This window comes from Megascapheus bottae, chromosome 31 (assembly GCF_031878675.1).
Source record: "Megascapheus bottae isolate mThoBot1 chromosome 31, mThoBot2.hap1, whole genome shotgun sequence".
In the NCBI taxonomy this organism is placed as follows: domain Eukaryota; kingdom Metazoa; phylum Chordata; class Mammalia; order Rodentia; family Geomyidae; genus Megascapheus; species Megascapheus bottae.
Window position 1 is genome coordinate 4,902,310 of NC_143539.1, and position 12,496 is coordinate 4,914,805.

The 12,496-nt window shown below is 59.0% G+C and overlaps 2 protein-coding genes across 3 annotated transcripts; both read right to left on the reverse strand.

The window, feature by feature from the left end:
• Positions 1-1,001: 1,001 nt before the first annotated feature.
• Positions 1,002-4,214, reverse strand: Apoe (apolipoprotein E). Its single transcript, XM_090322695.1, has 4 exons — positions 4,116-4,214; positions 3,325-3,389; positions 2,327-2,501; positions 1,002-1,845 (listed from the first exon to the last, which is right to left on the reverse strand). Exons 2-4 carry the CDS (start codon positions 3,365-3,367, stop codon positions 1,146-1,148), a joined length of 918 nt encoding a protein of 305 aa, XP_090178821.1. The 5' UTR covers positions 3,368-3,389; positions 4,116-4,214; the 3' UTR covers positions 1,002-1,145.
• A 553-nt stretch (positions 4,215-4,767) lies between these two features.
• On the reverse strand, positions 4,768-11,057 carry Tomm40 (translocase of outer mitochondrial membrane 40). Of its 2 annotated transcripts, none has more exons than XM_090322693.1 (10): positions 10,993-11,057; positions 10,581-10,860; positions 10,016-10,083; positions 9,353-9,445; positions 8,601-8,702; positions 8,408-8,513; positions 6,168-6,290; positions 5,991-6,067; positions 5,773-5,875; positions 4,768-5,614 (listed from the first exon to the last, which is right to left on the reverse strand). In XM_090322693.1, exons 2-10 carry the CDS (start codon positions 10,852-10,854, stop codon positions 5,475-5,477), a joined length of 1,086 nt encoding a protein of 361 aa, XP_090178819.1. In that variant the 5' UTR covers positions 10,855-10,860; positions 10,993-11,057; the 3' UTR covers positions 4,768-5,474. The 2 variants fall into 2 exon arrangements, with proteins under 2 accessions (XP_090178819.1, XP_090178820.1); XM_090322694.1 differs by having other exon boundaries at positions 10,980-11,057.
• Positions 11,058-12,496: the final 1,439 nt, after the last annotated feature.

A 12,496-nucleotide genomic window follows, 5' to 3' on the forward strand; every position in this document is an offset into this window, starting at 1 on the left:
GGAGACTCTTATCTCCAAGGAGTTTCCAGAAATCTGGAAGTGGCACTGTGGTTCAAAGTGGTAGAACACTAGTCAGTTCAGTTCTGCCTCAGAACTGACCAAAAAAAAGAAGAAATCCAGGCTCAAAAATCATAGCTGAGCATTCTGGGTCACAGCCCCGCTAAGAAGCGTTAAGATGAGGATGAAGGAGCTGGGTAGGGTGTCATCCTAGCTACTCAGGAGGCTGAGATCTGAGGATCAAGGTTCAAAGCCAGCCCGGGCACTAAAGAACCCGAGACTCTTGGAGATTACCTCCAATTAATCACTAGAAAATAGGAAGTGGGGCTGTGACTCAAGGAGTAGGACAACACCCAGGTCCAGAGTTCAAGCCCTGTATCCATTCTCCCCCCTCTGCCCCCCACCAAAAAAAAAAAACATGAGGAAGAAGGGCAAATGTGTGTGTGTGTGTGTGTGTGCTTGTGCAAAAGCTTGAGTACAAACTTGTCTGGCCAGCACTAGGGAGGCTGAGTCTGGAGGCTGGCCTAGGCTATATAGTGAGATTCTCTCAAAAATAGGGGCCCCATGTTGGCATTGGTATTAGTTTTACCCTCAGGGTTAAGGGCTTTCAGTCTGAGACCAAATGAGTTTCTGGGTGGGACCCACGCAGAGAAAGGACAGGGAGATGAGATGAAAGGAAGTTGAGGCCAAAATGAAGTGAAAAGCTCAAACTTGGACCTAGACAGAGAGGTCCCCAGAGATGACTTTTGGTTTTGTTTTTGTGTGTGTGTGTGCCAGTACCGGGACTTGAACTTATAGACTTACCTGCCAGGTCTGGCTTTGGATCAGGATCCTTAGTAGATCTCAGTCTCCTGAGTTGTTAGAATTGATTACAGGGGTGAGCGCTAGGGCACAGGGCAGTCTCCCTCTTTCTCTCTCTCTCATACACACACACACACACACACACACACACACACACACACGGGACAGGTTGGGGAAGGGGAGAGAAACTGAGGCCAGCTGGGTAGTCTGGATAATCTTTATTAAGCCAGGCTGGGGGCCAGGGGCCTTGTGTAGGCCTGTGGCACAGGGGAGCCAGAGGAGGGGGGCAGGGGAGGTGACCTTGGGGTGGTCTGCCCAGGCAACGGCTTGGGGCGGGGATGGCTCCATCAGTGGTTGTCTGTGGCGGGCACAGGGACGGCGTTGGTGCCCACAGCAGTCTGCATCTTCTCCACCAGCTCGGCCCACTGGCGCTGCATGTCTTCCACGAGGGGATCGAACCAGCCCTTGAGGCGGGACTGGAAGGCCTGGGCCTGCTGCTCCACCTTGGCGCGCACTTCCTCCATTTGCGTGCGCACCTCTTCCAGGCGGCTGCGGGCCTGGCTGCCCACCTCCTCCAGACGCCCGCGCAGCCGGGCGCCCAGGGCCTGGGCTCGATCCCGCAGCGGCTTGCCCACGCTGGCGTCCAGGCTGGCGGCTCGTGTGCGGCCCTGCTCCACCAGTGGCCCCAGCCGCTCGCGGATGGCGCTGACCCCCCGCTCGGCGCCCTCGTGGGCTCCGGCCCGGTACACGGCCAGGCGCTTCTGCAGGTCCTCGGCGTCCCGGCTCAGCCGCTTGCGAAGCTTCCGCAGGTGCGAGGCCAGCCGTGCCCGCATCTCCTCCGTGCTCTGGCCCAGCATGGTCTGCACCTCGGCCTGGTACTGCGCCAGCCGCGTGCGCACGTCTTCCATGTCCGCCTCCAGCCGCGCCTGGGCCGCCTGCAGCTCCTTGTTCAGCCGGGCCTGGGTCTCCACTGCCATGGGGCTGAGCTGGCTCTCCACCTCGGATTTGTATGCCTTGACTTCCTTTATCGTCTCCTCCATCAGCACCCTGGGTGGGAAAAGGGGGCCGAGGGCAGACCGCCATAAGACAGAGCGAGGGACGGGGCCCCTCAAAAGAGAAATCCACAGAGGTACACAACAAAGATCAACAGTCATGAGAAGGCCAGGGCCTAGTGTGGACCTGCACGCCTGTAATCCCAGCTGTGGAGGAGCCAGGGGTAGGAGACCCTGGACCTGGTGCCATCACACACACAAAAAAAGTACCAGATTTTTGTGTGCAAAGTAAACGGAAGCAATGCCTGCCTGCGCTAGCGCATATATGCCCAAGGCCCTGAGCTAGAAAGTCCAGCAGGATGGGGAACCAGAGAGACCAGAGGCAGGAAGAACAATGGCTGGAGAGACACAACTGGGCCTGGGAAGAAGAATTAGGAAGGTGCAGAGACCCTGACCCTAAGGAGAGGGAAGCGAAGGACCTGGGGTGCTGGGGATCCAACCACCAGGAGGGTCAAAGATGAGGGTGGGTAACTCACGTCAGTTCCTGGGTGACCTGGGAGCTGAGCAGTTCCTCCTGCACCTGGTCGGACAGCGTCTGCACCCAGCGTAAGTAATCCCAGAAGCGACTGAGCGCCAGCTCCCAGGGCTGGCCGGCCGGCCATGGCGAGCGCTCAAGCACCTCCACCTCTGGCTCCAGCTCGGCCTGGCATCCTGTGTGGAGCAAGTTCAGAGCTAGTACACAGCAGGGGCTCCATTAATGCTCCTGGGTGTATATGGGGCCACCCCCTCTCTGGGCCCTGAAGGGTTAATGTCTGTTTGCTTGGCCAACATTTACGGTCTCCGTGTGCCCTGACTGGCATGGCACATTGCTCCAGTTCTCTTTGTGTGTACGTGTTAGTTCTAGGGCTTGAACTCAGGGCCTGGGCACTGGCCCTGAGCTTCTTTTGCTCAAGGCTAGCACTCTACCACTTGAGCTACAGCACCATTGCTGGTTTTCTGGTGGTTCATTAGAGGTAAGTCTCATGTGCATTCCTGCCTCAGCTGGTTCAAGCCAGACCAGGCAGGAAAGTCTATGACTTTCATCTCGAATGAACCAAACCAAAAAGCCAGAAGTGGAGCTGCGGCTCAAGTGGTACAACACCAGCCCTGAGTGAAAAGGGACAGGGTCTTGAGCTCAAGCCCCAGGACTGACACATACAAAAATGAGATGGGGGCCTGGCACTGGTGATCTAGCTCCTTATGAGGCTGATGTCTGAGGATCACGGTTCAAAGCCAGCCAGCCTGGGCAGGAACCTGTGTGACTCTTATCTCTAATATATCTCTAATGAACTACCAGAAAATCAGAAGTGTCGCCGTGGGGCAAACAGAGTAGAGCGCTAGCTTTGAAGCAAAAGAGCTCAGGGACAGTGCCCAGTCCCTGAGTTCAAGCCCCACCACAGACAAAACAAAACAAAAGAACAGATGGGGAGAGGAGAATAAGGGAGTCAAAGGAAAGGGGAGAAGGCAGGGCTAGGAACAAACCCCACCCTCATACCTGCCAGCAGTGTGGCCGCGAGCACAGCCCACAGAAGCTTCATCTTTCCTCTGCTATTGGTCCGTCTGGAGAGAAGAAACTGTCCATAGAGATGGCTCCTCCCACCCCCTCAGCCCCGCCCCTGATTAGGGGGGCTAATCCAATCACAAACATCTCCCAGGATGCCCCCCCCACCTCTGTTGTCTTTTGTCCTAGCCTATCTCTTCATCCCCAGGTCCACTCAAAAATTCCACCTTGCTCTTCAGGGTTCAAATTCCACCCCACCTCCAGTCTCCTGGGGCAAATGAGTTCCCTGAGGTCCACACTAATTCAACAACTAAAGCCCTGCTTTCCAGTGCTGAGCTGATTTAACCTTCATTTTAAACTCCTGGTCTGGAATCTGGTGCAAGTCTGTAATCCCTGTATTATGGGAGGCTGAGGTAGAAAGATCCGCACTGAGGTTTGACCAGACTAGGCTACAAATGGGTCCAATCTCAATTATTTTAAAAAAGTCCTGCAATGTAGCTGAGGCATCCCTGTGTCCCCCAGCCACGGCGGTGGTCGTGGGGCGGGGGTTCTGTGGTGTTGGAAGGACAGGTTTTAATCCTGGGTTTTTAGCCTTCTCCCAACTGTCCCTCACGGCTTTCTAGCGGGTGCCCAGCTCCTGCCCCAGGCACAGGCGAGCCGCTGCTTCCTCCCCTCCACTGTTCCCAATTCTTTCCTTGGAGGCCAGGAGATCCCCAGATCCTCAGTCCTATCTCCCCACAGCCCAGTGTACCCAGACCCTTCCCCCCCTCGTCTGTCTGGCTCACCAGGTCCCCGGGGTTCGCGTTCTTCTCTTCCAGGGGCAGAACAGGAATCTGGGATCCCAGACCGGCCCAATTATAGGGCTCCTGCCCCGCCCCCTCCCCAGGGCCTGAGGGCAGGGCCAGGCCCTGTCACGAGGTGAGAGGAGGTGGGGCTTGGAGGCCTTGTGACCCCCTTAGTCCCCAGCAAAGGAGGTAACCCCTCACTCAGTAATGTGGGCATCCTCCTATTCTAAGGGGCTGGAGCAGGCGGGGACGCCCAGCACTCACTCCCCCGAACAGTGGGCGATGATTAGGTTATGGGGAGGGGGCTGGGGTTGGGACAGAGGGGCGGGAAGCTGGACTTTGGCCTCAGCCCACTCCACTTCTGGGAACTAAAGTTCTTAGATCCCCCAGATCTGAAAGCTGTGAGTGCAGCGGCCAGGACCCTGGAACCTGCCTTACCCTGTTGTGGCCCAGGGCAGGTGACTGAGCAGAGTGGGGCACCAGCTGGCCCCCAGGGCTGGCAAACAGGAGCCTAGGGTTGGTGCAGGGTGGATAGCTGGTCCAGTGTCTGGGGGCCCAGGCTGGCTCCTGGTTAACTAGGGGTCACCTATGGCTGCCAGCCTAACTCTGGGCAGGGAGCCGTGGGAGGCTCCTGTGAACCCAGCCCCTGGGAGGCAGAGGCTGGAGGACTGAACAGCCATCCAGGGTCACCAGGTCCCAGACACTGGGGCTGAGGCAGGGCCAGGTGGGGCCTTTGCCTGTTTTCTAGGTGGCTTTGCCAAGCTCCAGGACACCCGGCCTCCTCGTGGGAGCGGGAAGAGGCCCCGCGGGGCTTCCTCCCCCACCTCTGCACTCCCGGCACCCTGCTTGGGGGCTTGTTTGCGAGGACAAAGTCCTCCCGGCAGGCCGGACGGTGGCCCTGCCAGGGTAGGCAAGCGGGGAGCCCGGCCCCGCGGCGCCCCCTGCCGGCCGGCCCCGGAGAAAACCACGATCTCCACGGCAAGCTGGTTTTTTTTCCACGTATATTTTTTTTCTTTTTTTTTTTTTTCTGCAAAATGTCCCGGTTCTTCCATAACTTATAAACATGATTTATATGGGGAGGGGAGTGGACGGGGCGGGAGCTCCTCTCGCTGCCCTGGGCCGGCTCCGCTGGGCCCCGGGGGGCTGGGCCACCGGACACTCTGCCCTGAGGTCTTCTGGTGGCCTAGGTGCTCGGAATATTCCAGAATCCCCTCCGGGACCCCAGGCCCCCTGGCGCTGGGAATCCAAGGCTCCTGGCGGGCCACTGGGGGGCGGACCCCCCTTCCCATGCCCCCGCCCTGGGAGGGAGGGAAGGAGGGAAGGGAGGCTCAGGGTGGAGGACGAGGGGCGAGGCTGGACTCAGCCGATGGTGAGGCCGAAGCCGCACAGGAACTTGTTCTTGCGGTGGTTCAGGAAGGCGCCCAGGGCCAGGGTGAGGGGCAGCGGCGGCAGCTTCTTCTCCAGTGTGGCACCCACGATCCAGTTGCTGTCCACGGAGCCTGCGGGAGAGCAGTGGCGTGGCTGAGCGTGGTCGCCCCACTCCCCCTGGCCCAGCCGAGATGGAGTGGCCCGCACTTTGGAGACAGAGGGTCTGGACCTGACCGTGTCTGCTAATGTCCAGGCGGGAAGGCCCCTGCCGCCCCTCGCGGTGGGTTACCTTTAAAGAGGAGGTTGGCCTTAGGCAGGTCCAGCTGGTACCCGAAGGAGACACTGGTGTCCTGCATCCTTGTGCTGGCCTCGAACTCCACGCCCACCTGCAGCTGGAGGGGCAGGGAGCAAAGCAGTGAGGGGAGGGGGCCTGCGTGCATGTACCCCCCACGCATGTGCCCCTGCCACCCTCCTATCCTCCCAGACGCATGTGCCCCTGCCACTCACCTGGTCGCTGGCTTTGTGGTAGTACGTGGCGTGCATGCCCGCCTGGCCCAGAGTGACCGTAGCCAGCCAGTTGTTCACTGAGGAGAGCGAGATGGAGGTGATGTAGCATGTGGGACCCCGGGACCCCCCCAGATTCAGGCGGTCTCCCTTCTACTCTGCCATCCATCCTATACTCACCTGTGTACTTCCCAGCTAGAGACATGACAGTGCCCTCCTCGCCCGGCCGCCGATGGTAGACCAGCTCTCCACCCAGTGCCAGGCACGGCGTGACGCTCTGCAGGTAGTGGGCCACAAGGATGCCTGCAGGGCACATGTGATGCCAGGCTGAGGTGGGTTCACGAAGCTAGTGTGTCTGGCACGAACATGTCAGGGCCCAGTGGGGACTCACTCCTGGGCTCTGAGCCACTGGGGCTTCCAGGCAGCTGGTGTGCAAACCTGGCTCACCTTTGCAGCCCACGTGGCGCAGAGTCCAACATCTTGGGGCTCAGGGCCTGTGCTGGAACCCAGGGCCCCCTACCCCTGCCAGGCAAGCTCGCGGCCACTATGTTTATGACAAGGCCTCCTTAACTTGGCCCCGGCTGGCCTTGAACTCTGGTCTGTGTCTCCAGTAAAAGTGCAGCTCCACTGTCTCTGGCAGTGAAGGGAGGGCAGTGGACTTGCCTGGGCCATAACACCCGACAACCGCCATGGCTGCAGAGACCCAAGCACACAGCCAGGGCCCAACACAGGCCTAGAGCGCACCAGGCTAAGCTCTGCAGTGAGTGAGCCACACCCTGAGGCTAAGCTGGTCTGGAACTCTAGATCTTGCTGGGACTACATCACCACACCCAACAAGGGGGCAGCAGCCGCACTCTACAAGAGCAACAGGGGCCAACATCAGCACAAGACCAAACGGAGCTCGTCCTGCAACGAGTAGCATGTGTCAAGGCCCTGGGGAAAAGAACTGTCTCAGTGGAGCTTAGTGGCTCAACTGGGGTGACAAGGTGAGCAGAGTGGGTGAAACAGGATGTGGGTCCTCTAACCCAGAGCCCACTGTCACCTGCAGGCCTCTCCCAGCTTCTCCATTTGCCCTATTCCACTCCCCTCTTCTCAGGATGCTCTGGCCTCCCGGGCACACAGGCCCCGCCCTCCAGCACTCAAGCCCACCATGGCCTCCTCCAACATGCATATTCCCTGGCAGCCAATCCCATCGCTCCACCTTCCACAGCGACTCCCTGTAGTCTGGATCTCTCTATCCCTGAGCACAAGGTCAGACCTTGGCCCTCATCAGTTCAGCAATGGTGGTAATGTCCTATGATCAGAAGAAAGGCCAAATTCTGTGAAAACTGATGTGATGTGGCCACTATGGATTTCTTTAAAGCATTCTACCTCAGGGCCTTTGCACTTACAACTACCTAGAACCAAGGACCTAGTGCATGCCAGGCAAGGGCTCCATTACACCTCTGACACTTCCACATGCTACAAGAACAGAAGCCCAGAGAGCAGACTTAGTTCAGTCACTCAGTCACTCCTTCTCCTCAATGCCTACAAGGCATTGCACCAAACATGCTCAAAATATAGCCACTGAAGCCAAGCGCTGGTGGCTCACACCTGTGATCCTAGCTACTCAGGAGGCTGAGATCTGAGGATCATGGTACAAAGCTAGCCTGGGCAGGAAAGTCCACGACACTGTCATCTCTAATAACCTACTCAGAAAAGGCCGGAAGTGAAGCTGCGGCTCAAGTGGTAGCGTGCTTGCCTTGAGCAAAAGAAGCTCAGACCCAGAATTCACCCTCTCGCATTGGCACAACAAAAACAAACACACTGAACCTATGTGCTCATGCCTGCAACTCCAGCACAAGGAGGTGGAGGCAGGGGGACAGTAAGTTTGAGGCTAGCCTGGGCTACAGAGCAAGGTCTTGTCACAAAAATACCAAACAACATCCCAAAGACAGAAACACCAAAGCATTAAATGAGTTCAGGCATCTAGCTACTCTCAGAAATGGAGAAAACCAGAAGTCTACTGGGCAATCACCCCTCAAGCGGAGTCATCGCCCCAACCAGCCGGCCTTCATCTCTCCAACGGGTCACTCCGTGATGTGCTCCAGGTCCTCCGGGAGCCTACATTGTGGGGGTCAGCAAGTGACGACCCGCCCAGCCTACCGAGCACATCACCTTTTCCTCTGGCACCACTGGGGTTTCAACTAAGAATCCTGTAGGTTAGGCAGGTGTTCTACCACTTGAATCAGGCCTCCAGACCTGAGCCTCTATAACTGCTGACACCCCAAGGGGCAGTGGACTTGCAGAGGAGCCCCAGGCATTGCTATGCCAGGCAGGGTCTCTCACTTTGGGGTCACTGGCTCCCTGACTTCTGAGAGAGCAGGAAAGGAGGGAGGGCGGACAGGTTTGGGGAGCCCCTTCCAAGGCCCATTCCTTACCTGACCCCACTAGGACGTCGGGATTCCCCAGGGTGACAGCTGCTGTGAAGTCGGTGCCCCGGTACTCGCCATCCACCTGCCAGTTCACGAACTTGGACTGCTGGGTCTGTGGGGAAGAGGGGTTACCTCTCTGCCTGTGGTGGCAGAGCGGGCGCACCAGTGGGGCAAGCGGCAGGCCCAGCCCCACACTCACCTGGAAGGCCATCTTGGACCTAAGGCTTGGGCTTAGCTGGTGGATGACCTGAGCATTGAGGCTGCCGCTGTTGTCCATGTCGCCCACCAGCACGGGGAACGCCTAAGGGTGCCGAGCAGGTGAAGGTCAGGAGTCAACAGTGAGGTCCACTCTCAAACCACCGTGGCTAAGCTGCAGACCCCCGGGGCTCCCTCAGTCCTGCTAGGCCTCTCCACCTAGGCTGCTAGCTGTCTGGGAACAGATCTGGGACACATGGGTCAGAGGCCCACAGCGGCCCAGTCCCTGCTGTGTCTCACAGGAATAGGTGGTAATGCAGCCCAGGGAGGGAGGCTGGAAGGTGCCACCTTCCCATTTCAGCCTCCTGCCTCGCAGCTGTTCCAGAAACTCATTAGAAGAATTCAGGCAATATAGGCAGGAACCTAGTACCGTTCTACCTCCTAGAGGCCTCGACCCTGGAACGCCAGGGTCTAGCACACCTATGGCAGGCAGGAGTATGGTAGATGAGTCTATGCTGCCAACTTGATCAGGCGCTCCATGGCCCACCAGTGCCCCCTAGAGCCAGTTCCCTGCAGCTGGTCTGCAACAGGTCCAGCAGCAGGGAGCAGGTGGGGCTCCAGGGATGCAATTGGAGGCTGATACTCCCTGTAGCTCTCTGGGAGGACCCAGGCCCACTACTCATATTGGGCTCCTCAGTCAGACCATCTGGTAACACATCTGTCTAAAGAAAGACACCAATGCGGAAGGAACCTCACCTCTGTGGGACTTAGCTGCTTTGTCCCCACATAGGTGACCCCGAAGTGGTAGTTGGACTCCCCGATTGTGCTGAGCGCCACTGTGTGGTTCACCTAAGAGAGGAGAGAAAGCTTGAGGCACTTGCTGGCCTGGCTTCGCTCCCACAAAGACAGGTTGTCTGGGGTGGGGGGTGGGGGTAAGACTGGGGGCATGGCCTAGTGACAGCGTTGCCTGCAGAAGTTAGGTCCTGGGTTTGATCCCCCCACAGGAAGGGAGGGGGTAAAGATGGAGGTAGGGCCTGACTAGATTAGAGAGTACTCATCAGAAAACGTATGTTCTACCCTGGCCCTTCACTCTTGCCTGGATGTGGTGGCTAGAAGCCTCTGGATTCTGAGTCCTGAAATCCTACCACTGGTCCCACTAAATGGTGAGCCTAGCATTGTAGCTTTTCTTTCTTTCTTTTTTTTTGAGACATGGTCTTTCTGTGGAGCCCAGGCTAGCCTAGAAACTCTTCTTCCTCTTGCCTCAACCCCGAGTGCCAGGATTGTGTGTGTGTGTGTCACTGCACTCCTAAAAGTATTTCTAAGTCCAGGGAGCCCAGCCCTTCAGATACTGAGGGCTGTATATGAAGACACAGGGAACAGTGTGAAGACCTGGGAGGGCAGGGCCCCAGGAAAACCCACCTGGAAACGGTTACTCAACCCTTTGTTGACTGTAAGCTTGACACCCTCCATCTGAACGGGAAACAGCTCTGGGGAAGAGAAATCCACACAAAACTCTTCTTTCCTTATAACCCCATCTCTCTCCCCGGAGACCCTGCCAGCAGCACAACAGCATCCAAGACAGTCCAGCCAGAACAGTGGATGCCCCCGGGGCCTTGTCATCTTGGAAGATGGGGTGCTCCTTCGTGCAGCATGCATACGGGAAGGACGTACAGTTAAGCCCATACTGGACACGGGAGCAGGGTGCTGTCAGTCCCTCCCGGGGTCCCCAGCAGTTACCCCAGGTTCCTGCCCTGACGGTGAGTGAGGTGGCCGGGAGGGGACCCCACCTGTCCGGGGAGTCCTGTTGACACCGTGACCTTGGGTGTCGGCACCCTCCGACATCACCCCAGGAGCGGGATTCTACGGTACCCCGAGGTTGCACCATCAGACGCCCCCCCAGGTGCGGGCCCCCGCGGTCGGCGCCCGGGGCCCTGCGGCGGGGTCCCGCGGGCGCGCGCCCGGCCCGCCCCCCGCCGCCCCTCACCCTTGCACTTCCGGTGGCACTCTTCGAAGGTGCCGGGGTTGGGCAGGCAGCCGCAGGCCCCGTCGTCCACTGCCCCGCCGGCGCCCGCCGTGGAGGCCCCGAGACTCCGCTCCGACCCTCGGCCCGCGCCGGCCCCGGCGCCCAGGCCGCCCCCGAGCGGAGGCAGCGTGAAGCCCGGCGGCGCCGGCGGCGGCGGCGGCAACCCCACGAGGGCCGGCGCCGGCGGCGGCGGCGGCCCTGCGGGCGGCGAGCTAGCGGCCAACACGTTCCCCATGGTCGCCTGCGAGGGGAAAGGTCAGAGGGCGGAGGTCAGGACCCTCTCTCCCTCCCCCGCCCCTTGGCCCCCGCTCACGCTCGGTTCAGCCTCGGCCCGACCCCTCCCCCAGCCCTGCTCCGGACCCTGGTTTCTCACTAGCGGCGACGCCTGCTCCCGGCCTGGGCTCCGCTCCCACCCCGTGCGCCACGCGCAACCGAACCCGCTGCCGCCACCGTCGCCCCGCCCCGCCTACTTCATTGGTTCGGTACTCCCCAAGATCCACCCACCGCCCTCAGGACTAGGCCTTACTATTGGATTCATGGCTGGAAGTCCCACCCACATGCTTCAAATGTCCTGTTCTATTGGTTATCACTCGCAAGGGGGCAGAGCAGGTCCTGACCCTTCCTATTGGCTGATGCTGCCCGCGCCTATTGGTTCATGACGCCGCGGGTTCCGCGCTAAGCGCGCCATTGGCCCGTACTGCTTTCCACGAGATGCCTGTCAACGCACCGCCCACCCTCTCTCCGCGGGGAGCCCCCGCCTCCACCCCCCGGCGAAGGTCCGATCATTGGTCAGTTGGGGCTCACGGAGCACCTAGATTGGCTGTGGAGCACGTGAGGGCGGGGCAACCCTAGTGACGTATGAGCCAGCGTCTCTCATTGGCTGACGTGCTGGGGTCGAAGGGCACTTGCGAAGATGGGTTGAGCGGTCGACGCTGCTAGGCAGCAAGGTCAGGCCCCGCATCCCACCAGGCACTGCGGCGGGGAGGGAGGAAGGCACGCACCGAATGCCGGAAGTGCCGGCCCTTCCCACAGGGCTGCGGGATTGTCCCAGCCGGTTCGGCGAGCCCTTCCTCGGTGCTGGCTCACCCACAAGGCCCGGCGTCAGCTCTTGAAAGCCACAGCGGCTCTCGACCCGGCCCCTCCGTTACCCATCATGCCCTCGGCCCTGGCGTCACGGCGGCGTCTAGCGTCGGTCCATTCATTCAGTTCCCATTTCCCGGCATGCATCTGCCTCATTCATGCCGCCGCCCATGGCCGCCGCTGCCTGGGGCCCTTTTCTTCCTGGTCACCCCCAGGAGTCTTCCGGTCTCTCTGTGATGGACCATCGCGTGGGTGCTGGCGGCACTGACTCTAGCCCAGCACCCACGATGCCCCAGTCTCCATTATCCATCACTTTATGTCTGGCTCCATTCATTCAGGTAAAGCACCCACCCTGCCTCGGGGCCTGGTAACCTTACCTGCGATTTTTCCATTGAATCCGGGCTTTTCTGACCTAGTGACTGCTGTTTATCAGTTTTTATTCTGTCTGTCAGGTGTTATTTCTGTCCTTTCCTCCTTAGATTGTGTTCCCTTACCTTCTCATTCGTTGGTCATTTTGGTTGGTGGTTTATCTGTGTGGACCTTGTCATTTTTCTTTTCTTTTTCCCGTCCTGGGCTTGAGCTCAGGGCCTGAGCACTGTCCTTAGACTTTCTCAAGGCTAGAGCTCTACCACTTGAGCCTCAGCACCACTTTCAGGCTTTTTCTATGTATGTGGTACCGAGGAATCGAACCCAGGTCTTTGTGCATGCTAGGCAAGCACTCTACCACTAGGTCAAACTCCAGGCCCCTCATTTTTCTTTTTCTTAATGGGTATCTTTGGTTCTTTTTTTTTGTTGGC